This window comes from Neolamprologus multifasciatus, chromosome 7, assembly GCF_963576455.1.
Source record: "Neolamprologus multifasciatus chromosome 7, fNeoMul1.2, whole genome shotgun sequence".
Taxonomy (NCBI): domain Eukaryota; kingdom Metazoa; phylum Chordata; class Actinopteri; order Cichliformes; family Cichlidae; genus Neolamprologus; species Neolamprologus multifasciatus.
The window spans coordinates 25,890,155-25,909,769 of record NC_140445.1 but is presented as its reverse complement, the minus strand read 5'-3'; the positions used below and the strand labels follow the sequence as shown (position 1 = coordinate 25,909,769).

Below are 19,615 nucleotides of genomic sequence, written 5' to 3'. Positions count from 1 at the left end.
ATTAGGCACAAGAAAACAAGTTTATTTGACCTAAAAAAAGTTAAGAATAAACTTTGGGCTTTTACAAGAGGTCAGCTAAAAAGAACTAAACTCAGGATTTATCTGAAGTAAATTGGGACATACCTAAAAATAACACTGCTAGCTAATGTCTTAAAAATACTTGACCAAAACTAAACAAAGAATCAAGGGAAACAACAAACAGTTAGTGTAACAGTTACTTTTAACTCAACATTAATCAAATCCAAAACAACCACATACAGAACATCAAAACCAACGAATTAAATCAAGGTATTTTGACAAAACAATTCCGTTCCACCCCCGTGATGTGGCAACATTTGGTATATTCCAATTACTACTTCCTGTATTTATAGGAGCTCCATCCACTTCATTCAGAATATGCCACCAGAAGCATTAACAGAGCCAGAAAACAAAATTATATGTATGTGTAATTTAGCCAGACCAAAAACTAAGATGATTCAAATGTGTGTTCAAGTGTTCTTAGGTGACTTATACTATACTATTATACACTATAGTTGTGTGGCTGATAATGTGGCCATCTCAGTACTTCACAGAGCTGCTAACATGGTGATGGTGGGACACTTTAGTTTGCTGGTCACTGTGTAAGATTTAAGCATTCATTCATATTAGGTAAACTAAAGCACTAAGAAGAGGAAATATGCTGGTGCACAAGTGAGCATGCACAGTGAGGCTCAGGTGAGTGCGTACGTGATTCCTGTGTAGATGATACATGGAGTAACACAACCGGTGCACATCATACACATCCTTATCAAACTAAATCAATAAACACCTCCTGACCCTATCATGAATGTGCACAGATACGCACTCACACAGACACACAGTACGAGTAATCTATTGTAGTGGAAGGAGATTATGTATTTGACCTTTTGTTTAAGATGTTTATGAAACCTTATTATAGACAGGACCTCACTGCACTGAATCAAAGGATTAGTTTTCCCACAGAAGCACACAGTGTCTCATTTTCCACTGTCTATATGTGCATTACAGGTTTAAAGACTACATGAGGAGAAAGCCTGAGTTTGGGTGCTGACCTCATCAGGCAGCGTTTTAACTAAACAGAGCTTATAAAGAGGAGGTCGAGATTAATGAGGAACTAAAGAGCTTTCACAGGTAGACCTAGGAGAGAGAGACAGAGAGAGAGACACACAGAGAGAGAGAGGCAGAACTGGCATACTGTAACTGAAAAATATAACATATACAGTAGACATGAAAAGCAAAGGGTGTGTATGTAATACAAATATATATCTTATAATTTTGTAAATTTTGGTAGATTTTATAATCATTTAGATTTAATAATGCAACAAATTTTTCATTCACAGCAGTGCAGAAATATGGAGACAAATAATATTTTATTTACTGATATTATTTTTCATTCAAGTTTTCAGTAATAACGTCAGCTAATTAATTTGTTTTTTTCATATTTGTTTTTCTTACTAGTCATTTTTACTGTGGATCCATTGCTATATCGGCATTTACAAGTACCAATAATTGTGTTTATCAGTGGTGCAATTTTGTATTGGCTAAATATTCCTAGGTCCCACGGTGATGAGTGAAATTGTATTATTGTTATTATTTATATTTTGGAATAGCACAAAAGAGATAAAAGCTATATTTATACTAATGATTATTAGTGGAGAATTTAAAAAATGTTAATAAAATAATAAAATTGCTATTTTAAATGTCTGTATTGACCCAGAAATTTAAAAACAGGACCATCATTTCTATTTATTGGTTTCAGAGCCTTTAAACCTGTGTATCTATAATGCTTATATATTTAAACAAATGTTTAAATGTTTAAAACACCTTCGCAATAAAAAAAAAGTCTGAGACCAACGAAGAAGCTTTTTATTATATTCTCCCCTCAGAATTTTAAAGAAAAGTTCTACACAATTGTGCATCGATGCTTAAATGCGTACATCAACAAAATCAGTAATTAACAGCAAAAAATGAGCCAAGTTGAATTTGTAGTGCAATGCCAGCAGAAAACCTAAAAAAACATAATTATTCCTTTAGGGACATGACAGTATATATTTTACTTTTGTTTTGGACAAAAGCACAATGGTGTCTGGATCCTATGGCCTACATATCCCTTACTACATGATCAGCTGATGAGTTTAGTACAGGCAGATCCCCACTAACCTTCAGCACTATCTGCTGATGACAGAGGGATTGTTGGATTCAGCCCGCTGCCTTCTCCTCAGGGATCTCCCTCTCTCAGTCTGCTTATCCCACTAACAAGAGGGGATTAATTTTTTATTTTTTTATACCTGCATTTGAATGTGTCCACTTCTGTTTCCCACCTTTCTGTGTAGTATCTGGGTAAGATTTCTTTCTTTCTTGGGGGGTAAAGTTTAGAAAGTCACTATGCAAGTGTTTCCTTTCTTATTTTGTCTTCGATTTCTAGGTGGGGAAGTTGGAGGAGCAGTGTTGGACGTAGTGGGAGCTCGATCACTGAGCTGAAGAGGGAGAAGACAGGGACACTTGGAAGAGGACAAGGAAGAAGCAATCATGGGTGTACAAAAGGAAGACGTGGAAAAGTTCCTGAACGGGAATCCTGATTTTGCTAAGAAGTACTTTGCCAAGAAGATGAACACCTCCACCATATCGAAGGTTTCAGGACTCCCAGAGAAACAGATCGACTTCAGCCAGTTTCAAGAGCTCAGTCAGGTAAGTTACAGTTTTATTTTCTGTTTATTATTAATATTATTTTTGGATTTTTAGTGATTTTTCTGTCCTTTTCAAGATCGAGGAAAGCAAAATCATGTATGACCTGATCAAAGACATGCAAGAGAACATCAACATGGAAAAGGTGGTTTTCAAGATCCTGAGAAGAGTCAGCGCGCTCATCCACGCTGACCGCTGCAGCTTGTTCATGTACCGCCAGCGCAATGGCGTGGGAGAGCTCGCCACACGACTCTTCAACGTGAGCAAAGACTCCGAGTTTGACGATTGCATTGTGCCACCAGACTCTGAGATCGTGTATCCGCTGGACATGGGAATAGTTGGCAATGTGGCTCTGACCAAGAAGTCAGTTAATGTGAAAAACGTCAAGGAGGTAAGGAGGAGGGAGGGCTAATTAATTAGAGGGAAAGCTTAGATGATGAATGGTGTGATTCATATTAGATTACCACCAGGTGACACACAGTGGCTAGAATTAAGAATTAAATCAGTTATAAATATATCACAATAACACTTTTGATTTATATTCTCATTTATATTCTCTCCAATGGAAGTTAAAGGTGGTGGCAAGTTACCCATGATCTGTTCAGTTCTGTTGGATAATCGAGCGCTCATTGGTTGCACATGAAAGAGGCAAGAATGTCAAGATTTGTTACAGTCTCTTTAAAATCAGCCTCTTTAAAATCAAACAGCAAGAGCTGCCGCTACTCTTTTCCTCACAGAGTAACAACAAAGTAACATTTTTGCATGTTTGCTTTCGTAAATATTCACATATATTAGATATCATACCCTAGAGCCTCATGGTTATAGGGAGAGTAAAAGAAAAGCTAGTCACACACTACACTTGACCACCTGAAGGTGTAAATCCCCTTGTCAGACATAATCCATTTATCTTCAGATCCCATCAGGCTCTGCTCTAGCTGTGGATTAGACATCTCTGGCATTTAGTCAGCAGGAATCTAAAACAGATCATTTCACTTTGATAGCTTACTTTTATATCCCTGTATAAACCTTATATTGTTATTTACACTGTTATATTTTAAAGGAACAGTAGCGTGCATCATACGTTTTGTAGTTTTATAATTAAATTGAGTTAACAAACTAATAAAAATGTGGGATTTGTGGGCCATATGATGCGTTCTTACCTACACACTTACCTCTTATTATAGACTCTATTTATTCTCTAATAAATCTACTCTTGGCTCCTGCAGAGCTCTGCTGTATAAAAGTTGTTCATTGTCTCTATGCCACCGTGTTAAGTTGGAGTATTTACTATATGTGTACACACATTAACTGTAGTACATTGTAAAAGTCTTCTGTCTTAAAAACAATAATATTAAATGAATTTGTCTAGCGATATATTCATTGTATTCGGCTTTCAGTAAGGCCTTATGAAAGCCTTTGCAGTGTTGTATTAATAATGTTTTCTGGATGAGCAATTACATGTCTATGTGCTCTGAAGGCATCTTTACTGCATTTTAGAACCAGCACTTCAGCTCATTTGTTGACGAGCTCACAGACTACGAGACCAGGAATATTCTGGCTACACCCATCCTCAACGGCAAAGACATGGTGGCAGTGGTCATGGCTGTGAACAAGATCACAGGACCACATTTCAATGCTGAAGATGAAGATGTGAGTCCAAACCACAAAAGCACATGTGCTTGAACCACTCACAGTTGAAACTAATGTGCACAATTTGGTAAACAATGTTTTTCTGCTTTAAGGTAAAGACAATCAGCTTTAGACAGTCAGTCAGCCTTAAGATTGTAATTAAAGACAATTAGTTTATTATTACAGCTGATAAGTATTGCGTGAAATATGGGCAAGGTCATTAATGTCAGTTAGGGATGACCCCCTTCCTCTTAAAAATATACCTGAACTGAATGGACTGAGAGCCACATCAGGTTAATGCATCAGAATTAAGATTCATTTTTCCCTATTTCATATGTTTTACAAGAAAATATTTCAACATGGCTAAAATAATGCCACGTTATGTATCAACAAGCTCGGGGAAGAGCAGAAGCCTGTTATCGGACATGTCAGTATGTTCTCTGTTTAAAAAAGGCACAATAATAAATATAATAATAATAATAATAATGTGATGTTGCTGATTATATTTATAGTACATTATCTTCATCACCCCTCGACCTTCATTTACAGCATTTTTTTGTACCACAAATTTAATTCTGCCACTTATTTTTTTATGTTATTTTGACCCCGCTTTCTCCATCCTCACAGCTTTTTTTGAAGTATATGAGAGTTGCCACTTTGAACTTGAAGATCTACCACCTGAGTTACCTCCACAGCTGTGAGACGCGTAAAGGACAGGTACGGCAGTTTTAATGTGCTGTCTTTGATGTAGATACAGAAATATTACTGCAGTGTTACACTTGCACCGTGTATTAACCTAATTTTCTTTCTTTAATGTATATTTTGCATGTTTTGTAGCTGCTGCTATGGTCAGCCAACAAGGTATTCGAAGAGCTGACAGACATCGAGCGACAGTTTCACAAAGCCTTGTACACAGTCCGAGCCTACCTCAACTGTGACCGCTACTCTGTTGGTTTACTAGACATGACGAAGGAAAAGGTGTGGTTTCTTTCTGTATCTTTGTGTGTGTTAAGCCGTATTTTTGTACCACCGTGAAGTTACTGACTCGTTCTCTGCTTCCAGGAGTTCTTTGACATCTGGCCAGTTTTGATGGGAGAGCAGGCACCTTACTCTGGCCCTGTAACCCCTGATGGCAGGGTATATTCTTTTATTTTATTTATCTAACATTATTACCAGCACTGCCTTTGCTAGTAAATGTCTACACACTGCTTCCGCTTTCTCAAATATCTCTGTTTTATTTTGATTTTAGGAGGTAATCTTCTACAAAGTGATTGATTATATTTTACACGGAAAGGAAGACATCAAAGTAATACCGTAAGTGGTTAGATGAAAAAATAAAAGAGATTAATAAAGTTTTAGTGAGAGATAACATCTGTTGACTTACTGCCTGTGTGTCTTATAGCAATCCTCCCGCAGATCACTGGGCTTTGAGTAGTGGCCTTCCCACTTATGTTGCTGAGAGCGGCTTTGTAAGTTTCTTTTTAATTACTTGCAGAAAGCTGTCAAACCAGTTTAACCTAATAAATATTTCCAAACTGATCAGGTTGTTCTCTTCCCTCTCGTAGATTTGTAACATTATGAATGCAGGCGCTGATGAGACGTTCAATTTTCAGGTAAGATATTGTAGATGTCACTGTGTAGAGAGGACGCTACTTTATTAAAATAAACAACAAAAAAAACAAAACAAGCAAACAACAGTGCAGAGTACTTTTAGAGCAGTGGCAGTCACAGTGGTATCCGGGAACACCCAGGGGTCTGTGACCCATAGCCAAGGTTTGTCGTAACTTTAAAACGTTAATATCTAAAACTTCTGTCAGGGTTTATCAAACCTGTCATGCTTCTTCCTGGTTGATTATCCAGGTGACTAGTGGCCAAGGGGGATATCTGAATCAGTTATCATCTTTAAGTTATTCTAGGAACAAACTGGTTAAACAGAGAAAATATGCAGACAATCATACTAAGCTTGAATTTTTTTGAAAACACCAAAATGCATCATTAAACCAGACAGAATGATTTACTGGAAAATTAACATGATTAAAATGAAACCTGTTTCTTCATTATTATTAAGACCCCCTGAAGTATTTGGGCTATAATGTTTTAGATTGTAGTTACAGTTCTAAGCTTAAACAGGCCACGCAAGATGTTCTGCTTGTAAAAAAAGTTGAAGAACCTTTTGCATGTAGACATATGTTATGAGGCTTGCTTGTTTCTTGTGTGTTGCAGAAAGAGCCATTGGACAGCAGTGGCTGGACAATAAAAAATGTTCTCTCGCTGCCAATCGTCAACAAAAAGGAAGAGATAGTTGGCGTAGCCACGTTTTACAACAGAAAAGATGGAAAGCCTTTTGATGATCAGGATGAACAGCTCATGGAGGTAACAGTAATCTTCACAAAACCATTTAGTGCAAATAAAGAAAAATAAAGTTCCACCAATGTAATCTGGGAAGATAAAGGGTCTATATCTGTTTTATGTTTATGTGTGGAGTCCACTGCCGACACTGTATGTGGTGAAGGCTGTACGTGTAACATAGATGGCCATCTTCTGATGATTTTCCTGTTTCTCAGGCTTTGACTCAGTTCCTGGGATGGTCAGCGTTGAACACAGACACCTACGACAAGATGAATAAGCTTGAGAACCGCAAAGACATCGCTCAGGACATGGTGCTCTACCACGTCAAATGTCGAGATGATGAGATTCAGAACATCCTGGTTTGTCCTGTTTAAATGTGTTTTCTCTCCCAGCTGTTAACTGACTGTAAACATTAGAGTATTTAGATGAATGACAATAGAAAAGGTTTCCAGCCTCATTTGAACTCCTACCTCACCAAAAGACATTGCAAACCATCCAACAAGAACCAAAAAAAGCTTTTCTTTTTTAACAAGATTCACTAATTCTTCTCTTTGTAGGAGACCAAACTAACACTTGCCACCTTTGTACTTTGCGTTGTTGCCTCAGTTTAAACCTATAACATCAATGGTTTTTGTAATTTCTCCCAGTACACCAGAGAGCTCTATGACTGTGAACCCAGAGACTGTGAAGAGGACGAGCTCCTAGCTATCCTGGTATGTCCAACATGTGTATTGTGATGTCCAGCACATGAATTTGTCCCTCAATTTGGCTTATGTTACCAGAAAAGTTTGACATTTTCCATATGTCTCTTTTTCATTCATTTCCCTCACAGAAAAAAGACCTTCCTCCACTAATTAAGAAGTTTGAGATCTATGAGTTCCGCTTTTCAGATTTTAATTGCACAGAGATGGAGTTGGTGAAGTGTGGGATCCAGATGTACTATGAAGTCGGTGTGGTCAAGAAGTTCCAGATTCCACAAGAGGTAATGCAGATAAACACAAGTGTGCATCTCTATCTTCAGTTTGTGAACAGCCTTTTGGAGCTGTGTCGTTTTTAAATAGATTTAATGATTTGCTGCTCTCCTCTCAGGTGCTGGTTCGATTCATGTATTCAGTCAGCAAAGGGTACAGAAGGATCACCTACCACAACTGGCGTCACGGGTTTAATGTTGGACAGACGATGTTTACGCTACTGACGGTATTTCTTTAATTTTATTAACCTCCATTTACCTCAGCTTAAATGTATATCTTTATACACGGCATGGCAATATCTTGTGTGTCTCTGTGTGCTCAGACAGGAATGCTGAAGCGATACTACACTGACTTGGAGGTAATGGCGATGATAACCGCAGGATTCCTTCACGATATTGATCACAGAGGGACAAATAACTTGTACCAGGTCAAGTAAGTGCTTATGGGAACTTTTTGATTTCTCACAACAAAGGTTTGCAGCATTATATAGCATTTATATATTATTATATTAATATATTGTACAGTACCTTGTGCAATATAATTACAATACCTTGTAATCCCAGTAAAGGGATTCTCCTCTTTCTGAAACAGTTTGAATTTTGTCTCTAACACAAACAATTTCAGAGTTATGGTCATTTAAAGAGTGCTTGTAAAGTGGGCCTGCTGGCAGGTCGATGATAAAAAGAAAAGTTAAGGAAGGAATTTTTGATGTAGTCACTATATTAGGTTTATTTTGAAAGGGGGAAATGATGAGGTAAATTCTCATTTACTTTCCAGCAACGTATTCTATAAAGTAATTAGCAACATGCCCTAAAAAGGAAAAAAACTACTGGCTGTTTAGCTTCGATGCTACTCTGCTGCATGTGCTGCAGATGTCACTGAAATGGCTGTAAATGGTGAAATCTAAGGCACAAACCAAGTAATTGCACGATTTCTGAATTATGCCAGGCAAACAGAAACAGTGAGTCGTCATTGTTCATTTGATGAACCATAGCTACATATTTGTTTTTGCGGGGAGGGGAGGGGGGGGGGGGGTGATGTAGTTGAAAGGATATAGTGATCCACAGTCATTACTACAGATTATGCATTCGCTTGTAGTTCAGAATGAGCATTAGATCATCTTAAAAGTTCACCTGCACATTTTAACCTTTCAGGAGATCTTTTGAAAACAAATGGGAGAAAATGTGGTAATAAACTGAATGATGTTTTAAAAAGCCTGTTAATTCTTTTAAAATATTTCATATATAGTAACTATTATGATAACCAACTTCAGTCCCATTTGAAATCTTGCTGGTATCTGAGGATTTGTATTTTCATTCAACAGATCTGGTAATCCTCTGGCCAAGTTACACGGCTCTTCCATTTTGGAACGGCACCATCTAGAGTTTGGAAAGTTCCTCTTGGCTGACGAGGTGAGTAACAAGATGCTAACAAGAGTTTAGCTTAGGTTACTTGTATTCTTTATTCAGTCACTAATGACATTTCTTTGCTCTTCTCCTATGCAGACACTGAATATCTATCAGAACCTTAACAGGCGACAGGTTGACCACGTGATCCATCTCATGGACATCGCCATCATCGCCACTGACCTGGCTCTTTATTTCAAGTCAGTACTACTTTTCATTTGCCTGCCCTTGCTCCCTGACGATAAATGTCTTATTTTTCTTATGTTTTTACTGTCAAACTACATCAAAAAGTAGACAAACAGTAAGTAAATGATTCTTCTCCTTGCACCTTTCTAGGAAGAGAACCATGTTCCAAAAGATTGTGGACCTTTCACATACGTATGAGGATGAAAAGAAATGGGTCGACTTCATGTCACTAGAAACAACCAGAAAAGAGATTGTCATGTGAGTGCAACTAACATGCACAGTGTTACTTGCTCCTGCACATTTCTCTGAGGCTGCAAACTGTTTTCTGTTTCAGGGCCATGATGATGACCGCATGTGACCTGTCCGCAATCACAAAGCCTTGGGAAGTTCAGAGCAAGGTGAGAAGCACAGAAATTATTGGTGTTGTTAGTAAGCTGAGTCACAAATGAGTAAATAATGATTTTTGTATTATTTAAGAGCATAACCATGTTTGTATGTCTTCCAGGTTGCCTTGTCTGTGGCAGCAGAGTTTTGGGAACAGGGTGACTTGGAGAGGACTGTACTGGAGCAGCAACCCATTGTGAGTTTATTTACTGCTGGAGTGTATTTGTGCTCATAAAAATATACTTATTTGTTTCACATTTAAATGTATAATTATTCATTTGTTGTTGTTTTTTTCATGATACTGCCAGCTAGATACAATGTCCAGCACTATATTTCCTAGCTTATTACAGATGTGTAAAGGGCAGAATAAAGTTGTAGTGTCTCTTCAGCAGCTCACACACGTCACTTTAGGGATTGCACTCATTATGTAGCTGAGCAGAAACCCACCTGAGGAAAGGTGAACTACTCGTACAGAGGCAAAGGACGTCATAAGACAAGTTTCAAGTAAAAAAATAAAGCTTTTTCAGACAAAGTGCAGTGACTGGGGGCGATCGTGGCTCAAGAGTTGGCAGTTCGTCTTGTAATCGGAAGGTTGCCGGTTCGAGGCCCGGCTCCGACAGTCTCTATCGTTGTGTCCTTGGGCAAGACACTTCACCCGTTGCCTACTGGTGGTGGTCAGAGGGCCCGGTGGCGCCAGTGTCCGGCAGCCTCGCCTCTGTCAGTGCGCCCCAGGGTGGCTGTGGCTACAATGTAGCTTACCATCACCAGTGTGTGAATGTGTGTGTGAATGGGTGGATGACTGGATATGTAAAGCGCTTTGGGGTCCTTAGGGACTAAGTAAAGCGCTACACAAATACAGGCCGTTTTTACTATTTTAAAGTAAAAATGTAATCGTGTGTGTGATTAGCTACAGACTTGCACTGATTTCATTAATTATATGAGAGTTCTGACTGCGCTAAATGTTTGTCCCTCCCACCAGCCCATGATGGACAGGACCAAGTCAGCTGAGCTTCCAAAGCTTCAGTGTGGTTTCATTGACTTTGTCTGCACGTTTGTCTACAAGGTAATAATGATTATTACATTCTTGCTCACCGAATGTGAGCACTGCATGGCTCCTGTCACTTTTTCTGTGCAAAACCTAAGTTAGTCTGAACACATTTAAACCACTGGGTCAATTCTTCTTCTTATTGTTTTTTTTTTTAAATGTATTTGTGTTTTTAATGGAGCATCACCATCTCCTGTACAGCTCCCCTCTTCTATGCTGCTCCAGGCTAATTTTTCACTTCTTCTTTGCATCTTATCTTTAAGGAGTTTTCTCGCTTCCACCCACAAATCCAGCCCATGCTGGATGGCATCTTAAACAACAGGAAGGAGTGGAATGCCAAAAAGGAAGAGTACGAGGCTAAGCTCAAAGCCATCGAAGAAGAAAAAGCTGCTAAAGAGGCAGTGGCAGCCAGCAAAGGTAGGGTGTGTCTTTACAATAATCAGAACCCTACAAGGAACTGTTAAAAGGGTTGTTGACTCAGAGAGGCAGAGCACTGAACCCAAACAGGTGGAACAATGTAAAGTGCAAAAATAAAAGAAATGCAATGATTTGAAAGTTATTAATTAATAATTAATAATTAATCTGAAGGTAGCACAGAGACAACCTTTCACAGAGCTAAAAAAAACAAACAACAACAAAAAAATCCACTTTTAAATCGATACCAATTAGCCCAGTTTGGTGTCTGGTTAGATCTAGACAGCATTTTTTTAGACTGTTTAATACATGCAGAATTCAATGGATAGCTGAATATGTTGTACACAAACCTTCAAATATCATTCAGCATTAATGGGGCCTTCATAGAAGGGCAAGTTACTCACATCATGTGCACTAATCCATCTCTGCACCACTGAGCTGCATGCTGATAGTAAGCCAGGTTGAATCCTCCGTCTTTAGTGTGGAGGATTCAACATTAAAAAAACAAAAACAAGAAATAATGTCAGTTTTCCACTTTTTTTCCACCTCAGTTCATCTTGAATGGGTTCAGGCCCAGAGGAGGTGATGGTGCTTTTAATTTGCTTCACATCTGAAACACCAAACCTCTCTGAGGTCTCTTTTTCTACCTAACTATGTCATCGACTTGTCATGAGACTTTGCACCAGGTTTCCAGCCTTTCTTTGGTCTAACACCAATATTTTTGAACAGTGTTGTGTCTATTTTTAATTAAATATCTCATTTGGATTGTAGAATGGGTTCATATATAAAAATTAGCCACAACACAAGTGATTATTTGGTTTCTAGTGCTTTAATTGTATACTTACTCTTTTGTTGAATATTTAATTGTTTAACAGCGGCTGCAAACAACCCCAGTGGTGGGTCTGGCTCCAAGACCTGCTCTGTGTGCTAATCAACCAAAGAACTGCTGACATTCCTGGGGTCTACGAAGACACTCATGACAGACTTGAGTCTCACCCCAGTAGAAACAAACAAAAGAAAAAGTCAGGAAGTCAGGAAGACGGATATATGAATGCACAGCCCTGTAGTAACTCTTCAGAAAAGGGGGTCCAGTCGGAAAAGGAAAAACCTGAACACTGCGAGATCTCCACCAAGAAGAGCAAAGCTTTATTTTTAAGAGGCCAGGTGAGCCAAAAATTAATTCAAATCAAGGAAAGACTGACCACATTTTGAAAAAAATCCTGCAATTACATTTAAGGCAAAATTGCTGCTTCCTGTCTTAAAATAATTGTACTTTTATGAATCAAGAGTGAAGATGATTTTTGCATCTCGGGTTCCTCTGATCTTAAAAAAGTTTGCTTATCTTTAAAGGATTTGTGTTAGTGACAATGTGTGAATGTGTGTGTGTGCTGTATGCTTGTTGTGTGTTTCTCATATGTACAACTTTTTTATTTTTTCCCCAATTCTTCCAAGTATTTATTTACATGGCAAACATCTCAGGAGGACACAGCCTACATCTGTGTAGTAAACAGTAATCCTGTACAGAAAGTGAGTGCAGTGCTTTTTTTTAAATGCTCGGGCCTCTTTAGATTATTTAAAATGTTTGGGCTTTTAATTTTTCATATATTTACTATTATAGTACTTTAGTTTTCACAGAACATAGACAGTTATTGTTTAATCATATTCAAAAGTAATCCACTGTTGACTACTTCCAGTCACTTACTATTTACAAATGAGAGTCTGTTTACTTTGTCTGCAGAGAGCCAAAGGTAAATGTTCGGTTGTGCTACAGGAACAGCTTTTAAAAAGAGTTTTACAGTGAACACTTATGAGTTCACAGTCAGCAAAAGTCTGTAGATGCTTATTCATGATGCCTTTATATTGTAAATATACAGTATGTGGTCTATGAGTGTGAGACGGTAGCCTCGGATATGTATTTTCCAAATATAGAATTATAAATGTCTTATTAAATAAGAGCGGGAAATCAGGTGGTCACACGTAAAACAATTTATTTGGTTGATTTTGTCTGAGTTTTAATTCATTTTGCTCTGTTCATATCTGCTACAACATGAGCACAATCAAATACTGGGATCAGAAAGTTTACTCAAACTGCTTTAGAGGGAGTTGTACTACATCAATCCCTAATTGAAAGCTTCTCCCTGCACTGGACTCCTCCCAAATAGGACGAGGAGTCAGTCAGAGCTCACCTGCTCAGCATCAGGAAGAGTAACCATAATGACAAACAACCATGTGGCTTATGTGAAAGGATACAAAAGGAAAAGCAAGAACAAGTAAACGCCACACGACTGGTCAGGTTTTGAGACCCAAACCCAGGACTGTTGTGCTGCGAGGCAGCAGCACTAATCGCTGAGCCATCAGGCTATTCTTATAACAATCCCTGAGTGCAGGCCTCGAAGGCAACAAGGACACAGAGCTGTTTGAGACAGCATGAAGAAGCAACTGAGCTTTGTGTATAGACTTGTACATACCATCGCCCTTCCTGTAAATATTAAGATGCAAATATTTTTCTAGTTTGATGCTAGAGGGCCTTACCTTATTATTTATAAAGCACTAGAAAACGAGTCATAAAGATGAAAAACAAATGCATTGTGCTAGCTTCAATTTACAAATATTTAAAGTATTCCAGATATGGCACTGCTATGATAAAAATGCCTGTGTGATAATATTAGGTCCCAAATCAATTTAAATGTGCTTTGGATGTACCCTGGATGTTTTTTAATAGACTTAAATTACTTTTTGGTCAGCATTTCAAAGCTTGCCTCCTCATGTGCTCCAAATGTACAATGATGACCCCAATAAAAGCAAGTGTATTTTTAACTGAGTGGATTTATTTCCTGTGATGGTGAAACTTACCAAGAGCCAACATAATTGTTGGAATCTGGTCATTTATTCATTTATGAATCTTCCCATCATCCTGAATGCAGGGGTCAGTTAAGGCACGTCCTGGCCTTAACTGACCCCCAGCCATTATGTTTATAATGCAAGAACATGTTCTATATAATGCTATAATGCAATATGGAGTTCATTATGAAGGTTACAATATTACACAATGCACAAGAGTATTGAGGGATCGCTTCTGTCCACACTGCACTTTCTACTACTGGTCCCTGACCCCAATCCTAGGATTGCTGCTAAACTAGGCCAGGATTACAACCATGCTCCTCCTCCAGACTCAATTCCCACTGAAGGACAGGTGTACACACAAACACAGACTAGCACGAGTCACGAAATGTGCATGTGTGTTTGTCAAACGCAACTAGAAGGTTCAAAAGGCTTAGTTCAGAATAAGAAGTGACGACTAATACGAGGCAAATTTTTAAAAAAAGAAAAAGAAAAAAAGTAAAGGACACTTTATTGATTACATTAGAAATATTTATTGTTCAGCAACATAAGTCAGGAAATGGTTCATTTGAGGATGGTGTCAGAATTTGCTGCAGAGACAGAAAAAGAATGAGGAAACATGAATATGTTGGCATTAAAACAAACAAACCTAATTTTATGTGACAGACAAACAAAGGCCGTGTGTGATTCTGCGTTACCTTCAGAGAGTTGTTTGTAGATGCGTTCCTGCTCCTCTCTGGCCTTCTTCTCCGCTTCCTCAACCCTCCTCTCCTCCTCAGCAATGGGCTTCAGGTAATCTTAACAAAAATTACAGAGCCCATCACTAAGCATTCTTAGAAATCACAGTGTTATTCTTAAGACACATTACACAAGTGTATCTGAGCACAGATAGCCCTCATTTTCTAAGACTTTTGTGATTTCATAAGTCCATCCTATAGTTCCCCCTACCCATGTGCTAAAGACATCTTCATGGAAATTAAGGGTGCCCTAAAGTACAAATAATCCTTGCAAGCACATATCCCTTCCTCTGTGACATAAATTTATTAATAAGCAACTCCTGGAGATCAGACATCTCTTAAGTAGTTTTCGCAACTGTTTTTCCTTCTGTCATACTAGTCTGTGTCTAATTATGTGTGCCTTCTTGCATTCATTCTTAATATAATTTTAGTAATTCAAGAATTAAGGCGGCAACGTCCTGAAGCTTTATGACTTTCAAAAGATAAAGAGTTAAATGACTAAAGCAGATAAAATTATCTTAGAATAAAAAGAAAGCTTTCTATGAAAACTTTACTTTAAAGAAAATGTATGTCTTTTAAAAGACCCTGGAAATTGTAGCTAACAAAAGCAAAGTGGCTAAACTACAAGCATGAAGTCTCGGTGTTAGCAAAGGAGCTCAAAGCAGCTATGAAGAGGGAAACAGAGAAAAACAAATATTTTGCACTTGCTTTTGAGCAACACCTAATCAGTTGTTTCAGTAAGAGAAGATCCTAGAAATCAGAATCAACCACAAAAACTGCAATTGATGCATCTCCTGTTTAGGGTATAAATGCTGTGATATGTGGTACAGTAAAAAAATTAAATAAAACCCTTGCATCAGTCACAAACAATGTACATTCCTGACTTTTTGTTCCAAGTTTTTCCTTTTACGCACTGACACAAACCAGTTAACGCATGCGCACACATGGACTTACCAAATCGCTGTTTGCCGTAGATCACGCCGAGTAGCAGGGCAGACAATCTGGCCGTCTGAAATGGAAAAAAATGGTGTTAACAAACATGTTATCAAGCGAAACATATGTGAATAACCAGCTAACCGTGCGTGATTCATATGTCGCAGCTCACGCACGGTTATCTTGTTCATCATATGATACGAACAAGATGAACTTAATTTCCACAGCCTGTTCTGTCGTTACTGTCAATCGCTAATATATAACTACCATTTTATGCTTAATTCTGTAATTTCATATTTAAAAACATCGTGTGTGGTCACGATACCGTACAAAAACCTACACGAAGTGCGCCAAATGAGCTGTGACAAGGGACGAAGTCCAGTTTTTCTCTGACCTTTCAGCATACGTAGTGAACAACAACCATAACACTATTAACTATTACTCAGTCTAACAACATGGCATGAGTATTACTAGTCATAATACCTGCCTCTGTCAGATGTGTAAGATGCCGCAGAAAGCAACTGTTTGCGAGGAAGCATTCACTTCTCAATGTCACTGCTAGCAAACACTAGCTAAGATGCTAATACAACAACTTCCATTAACGCGAGTCTGCGTGTATTAGGGACAGACTGTGGCTTAGACATATTTGTCCATTTACATTTACAGTAATAAAAGCTATACAAGCTACAAAATTAATGTTTTACCTTGATGAGCGGCGACACTGCAACGGGGGGAACCATGTTGAAGCTAGGATGTGACTTCCGGTCGAAGCGGAAATAGTTTTTTTTCCTTGAACGACGAAGTCAAGCAGTGCAAATTGGACTTTTAGCGGAACATGAAATAATAATAATAATAATAATAATAATAATAATAATAATCGTCATCATCATCATACGTCAATGCAAACAGTGGGCTAACACAACAGATATAAAGCTACAATATCGTGCCAACTTACCACATGGACAAGGTAGAGTGCTTTAACAAGTTAGAAAAAAATAATTATTTGTTGAATATCTGTTGCAAACAATATTTCGTTAGACAACACGGTTTAATTCGAGTTTTTCTTCCATTTATATCTAAGCTTTTATTAATGGGGCAGTGTTTATTTGATAAATCTTAGAAATTGCATAATGTAGTTTCAGAGGACGTTTCCAAAAATGTGTAAGAGATACTGATTTGGTCCGTTTTAGTGTTTATTTCAATTCTGTTTAGTTTCATTTAGTTTGCACGCTTTTATTTAGTTAGGATTTACTTTATTTAAATTTTCATTTTATTTTTGTTTTGGGCAATATTTGTAAAAGTCAGTATTTATGAATCTTAGAATATACTATATACCATATAAAACATACCATAGCAATATACCAATATATCCAGATATGGACAGAAATATGTCAGATTAATGTGCTTTTTTTCAGCATATGAACAGCTATTCAGCGGTCAGCTTGGCTCAGAATGGAGACCTGGGCCCTGTTTCAGAAAGCCGGTTTAGTGCAAACTCTGAGTAAGTATACCCTGAGTTAACGAAAACTCTGGGTTTTCAGTTTCACAAAGCGAGTTTAGATTAATTCTGAGTGAGTTACTATGACGACACACTCCGTGAAGCTAACCTGCCCCCTAGCAGGTTTACTTCAACTAACCCTGACTTTCTCCGCCTCTTTGTCGGAAACCTGACTGTAGGAAGTGTCAGACATGGCGTGCCCCTTCCTTGAAGAGCCAGTAGATGTTGAAGCCCAAATTCTCCGCAGAGCTCTCCGCCGGGAGAGAGTGATTAGAGCGCGTTTGGACATTTTATCATTTCCTGATGATTTTCTGTGTGAACGTTACCGTTTTTCAGCACAATATATAATTTATTTGAATAACATCCTCAGGCCTAATATTGCTCATGTGACACATCGCGGACATTCTCTCAGTTCTGTACATATTATTTGTATTGCACTTCGTTTTTTTGCAAACGGGAGCTTTCTGTATAATATTGGTGACGCTGAGCACGTTTCCAAGGCTACCGTCTGTCGGGCAGTCAGGAATGTTACAGTTGCACTGAAACGTCTCCTGTACTCGTTTGTGGTGTTCCCCGGTCATAGACCCACAAGATTTATCAAAGAGGGATCCCACAAAATTGCAGGTATCAGGATGAACAAAGCTTAATTCATGATGTGGTGATACTTGAACTACTACTTAAATTTTACATTTATTTTCAGGGTTCCCAGGCGTGATTGGCTGTATAGATGGCACTCACATTCCAATCATTGCTCCTTCAGTAAATGAAGGAGACTATGTGAACAGGAAGTCTTTCCACAGCATTAATGTACAGGTACATAGTTCCCTGTAGCATTTCAAACTAACAAATTATTTCATTATAGTAATGGATGCTAATTTGTGTTCTCTGCACTGTGAAGATCATATGTGATGCTGCCAACATTATCACAAATGTGGAAGCCAAGTGGCCAGGCTCTGTTCATGACTCACGAATTTTTCGTGAATGTACACTGAGCACAAAATTTGGACATGGTGAGTTGAAAATACTTTAAAATATATAAAGACCAATTGCTACAGGGACATTTGAACTGAAGTGTATCCTTCTGTCTTAGGAGAGTTCACTGGCTACTTGCTTGGTGATAGGGGGTATCCATGTTTACCCTATTTGCTTACCCCTTACCCTGACCCTGACCCGGGCCCACAGCAGTGATATAATCTGGCTCATTGCAGGACAAGAGCCAGAGTTGAAATGACTATCGGAATGCTTAAGGCCCGGTTCCAGTGCCTTCAAAGACTCAGGGTCACCCCAGAAAGGGCATGTGACATTATTGTGGCATGTGTGATTCTTCTCAACATTGCCACAATTAGACGAGAACACTGTCCTTCTGAACCAAACATCAGCAGTGATCCAAACCATGAACATCCTGACCCTCCCACGGACATACAAGATGGAAGAGCAGTCAGAGACACCATATGTCACAATCATTTCCTTTGACCCATCACCTCAACATGTTGAAAGAAGAATAAACAGATTTTTTGTTCAACTGGCTTTATTGGTCGCCTGTATTTCCTGTACACGAAGTATTAATAAGTATATTATTATGTTGTTCAAACACTGAAATAATTCGTCCATCTCTGACCACTTCACCCACCCTTAACTGATGTTCCAGCAGTAAAATCTCAATCTTGGTCTTTTGGATCTGCTGCTTGAAGTGTTCCATTTCCAAGTCGCATTTTTTTATTTTCTTGATCAAATAGGTCTTGTACAGCTGCTTTACAGGGAGCTATTGAAACACAGAAAATAGCATTGACATTCATAGTACATGCCTACTTAGGTTGGTTGTAAATCAGTGCTGAACATCTTACTGAGGAAAGGTTTGTTGGAGAAGTGGCTGGACCCTCTTCCTCTTCATTTCCATCATCACTCTGTTAGAGACATAGAAAGTCCATGGTTTTATTATAGTACCACATTTTATTCAATTGTTATATTTTCCATTGTAAGATGTAAACCTCATAAAGTGTCTCTGTTGCTTCCTTCTCTGTAACAGCTGTCAATGTTTCTTCATTATTTTCCTGTAGTAAAGAAATTAACAACATTGCTGTTCTACTGTAAACTCATATAATCTGTGGAGTATTAAGAGTACTCACAACTGCATGTTGGTCTGGCTCAACAGGAGGCTGCACCAGATGCAGTACACCATCACCATCAACTGATAGAATATCAGGTTTATACAGGTCACTTATAACTTACAAGGGACGAAATGGCAATTAACAAACATATACCAATCACCTTACACTTCATTGTCATTATGCTCTCAAAGACAACCAAGACTGAGGGAAGGCAAAATCAGTAGGAAAATAACTTCACTACAAAATAATTCATTATGGTAAAGAGTTTATCAAATGAATGAGTAGCACTGCAAAGGTGACTGTGAAGAAAGGATGTATGCACATCATGTATTATTTTGAATTTACCTCTTATGTAGGCACTTGTGTCTTGCGGGGTTATTGACTCAGAGGATGTCCCCGCAGAGATGCCTT

At 38.3% G+C, this 19,615-nt stretch overlaps 2 protein-coding genes across 2 annotated transcripts; one reads left to right on the top strand and one right to left on the bottom strand.

The window, feature by feature from the left end:
• Nucleotides 1–2,173: 2,173 nt before the first annotated feature.
• Nucleotides 2,174–13,904, top strand: LOC146514402 (rod cGMP-specific 3',5'-cyclic phosphodiesterase subunit beta-like). Its single transcript, XM_085167208.1, has 24 exons — nt 2,174–2,358; nt 2,444–2,706; nt 2,783–3,094; nt 4,201–4,353; nt 4,960–5,049; nt 5,170–5,310; nt 5,395–5,469; nt 5,582–5,646; nt 5,735–5,801; nt 5,898–5,945; nt 6,556–6,705; nt 6,897–7,040; nt 7,329–7,394; nt 7,514–7,663; nt 7,771–7,878; nt 7,975–8,084; nt 8,977–9,064; nt 9,158–9,258; nt 9,395–9,502; nt 9,579–9,642; nt 9,750–9,824; nt 10,608–10,691; nt 10,937–11,090; nt 11,963–13,904. The coding sequence occupies exons 2-24, from the start codon at nt 2,548–2,550 to the stop codon at nt 12,016–12,018; spliced, it is 2,568 nt and encodes an 855-aa protein (XP_085023334.1). The 5' UTR covers nt 2,174–2,358; nt 2,444–2,547; the 3' UTR covers nt 12,019–13,904.
• A 533-nt stretch (nt 13,905–14,437) lies between these two features.
• Nucleotides 14,438–16,432, bottom strand: atp5mea (ATP synthase membrane subunit ea). Its single transcript, XM_085167211.1, has 4 exons — nt 16,303–16,432; nt 15,620–15,674; nt 14,627–14,725; nt 14,438–14,518 (listed from the first exon to the last, which is right to left on the bottom strand). Exons 1-4 carry the CDS (start codon nt 16,336–16,338, stop codon nt 14,493–14,495), a joined length of 216 nt encoding a protein of 71 aa, XP_085023337.1. The 5' UTR covers nt 16,339–16,432; the 3' UTR covers nt 14,438–14,492.
• Between the last annotated feature and the right edge of the window lie 3,183 nt (nt 16,433–19,615).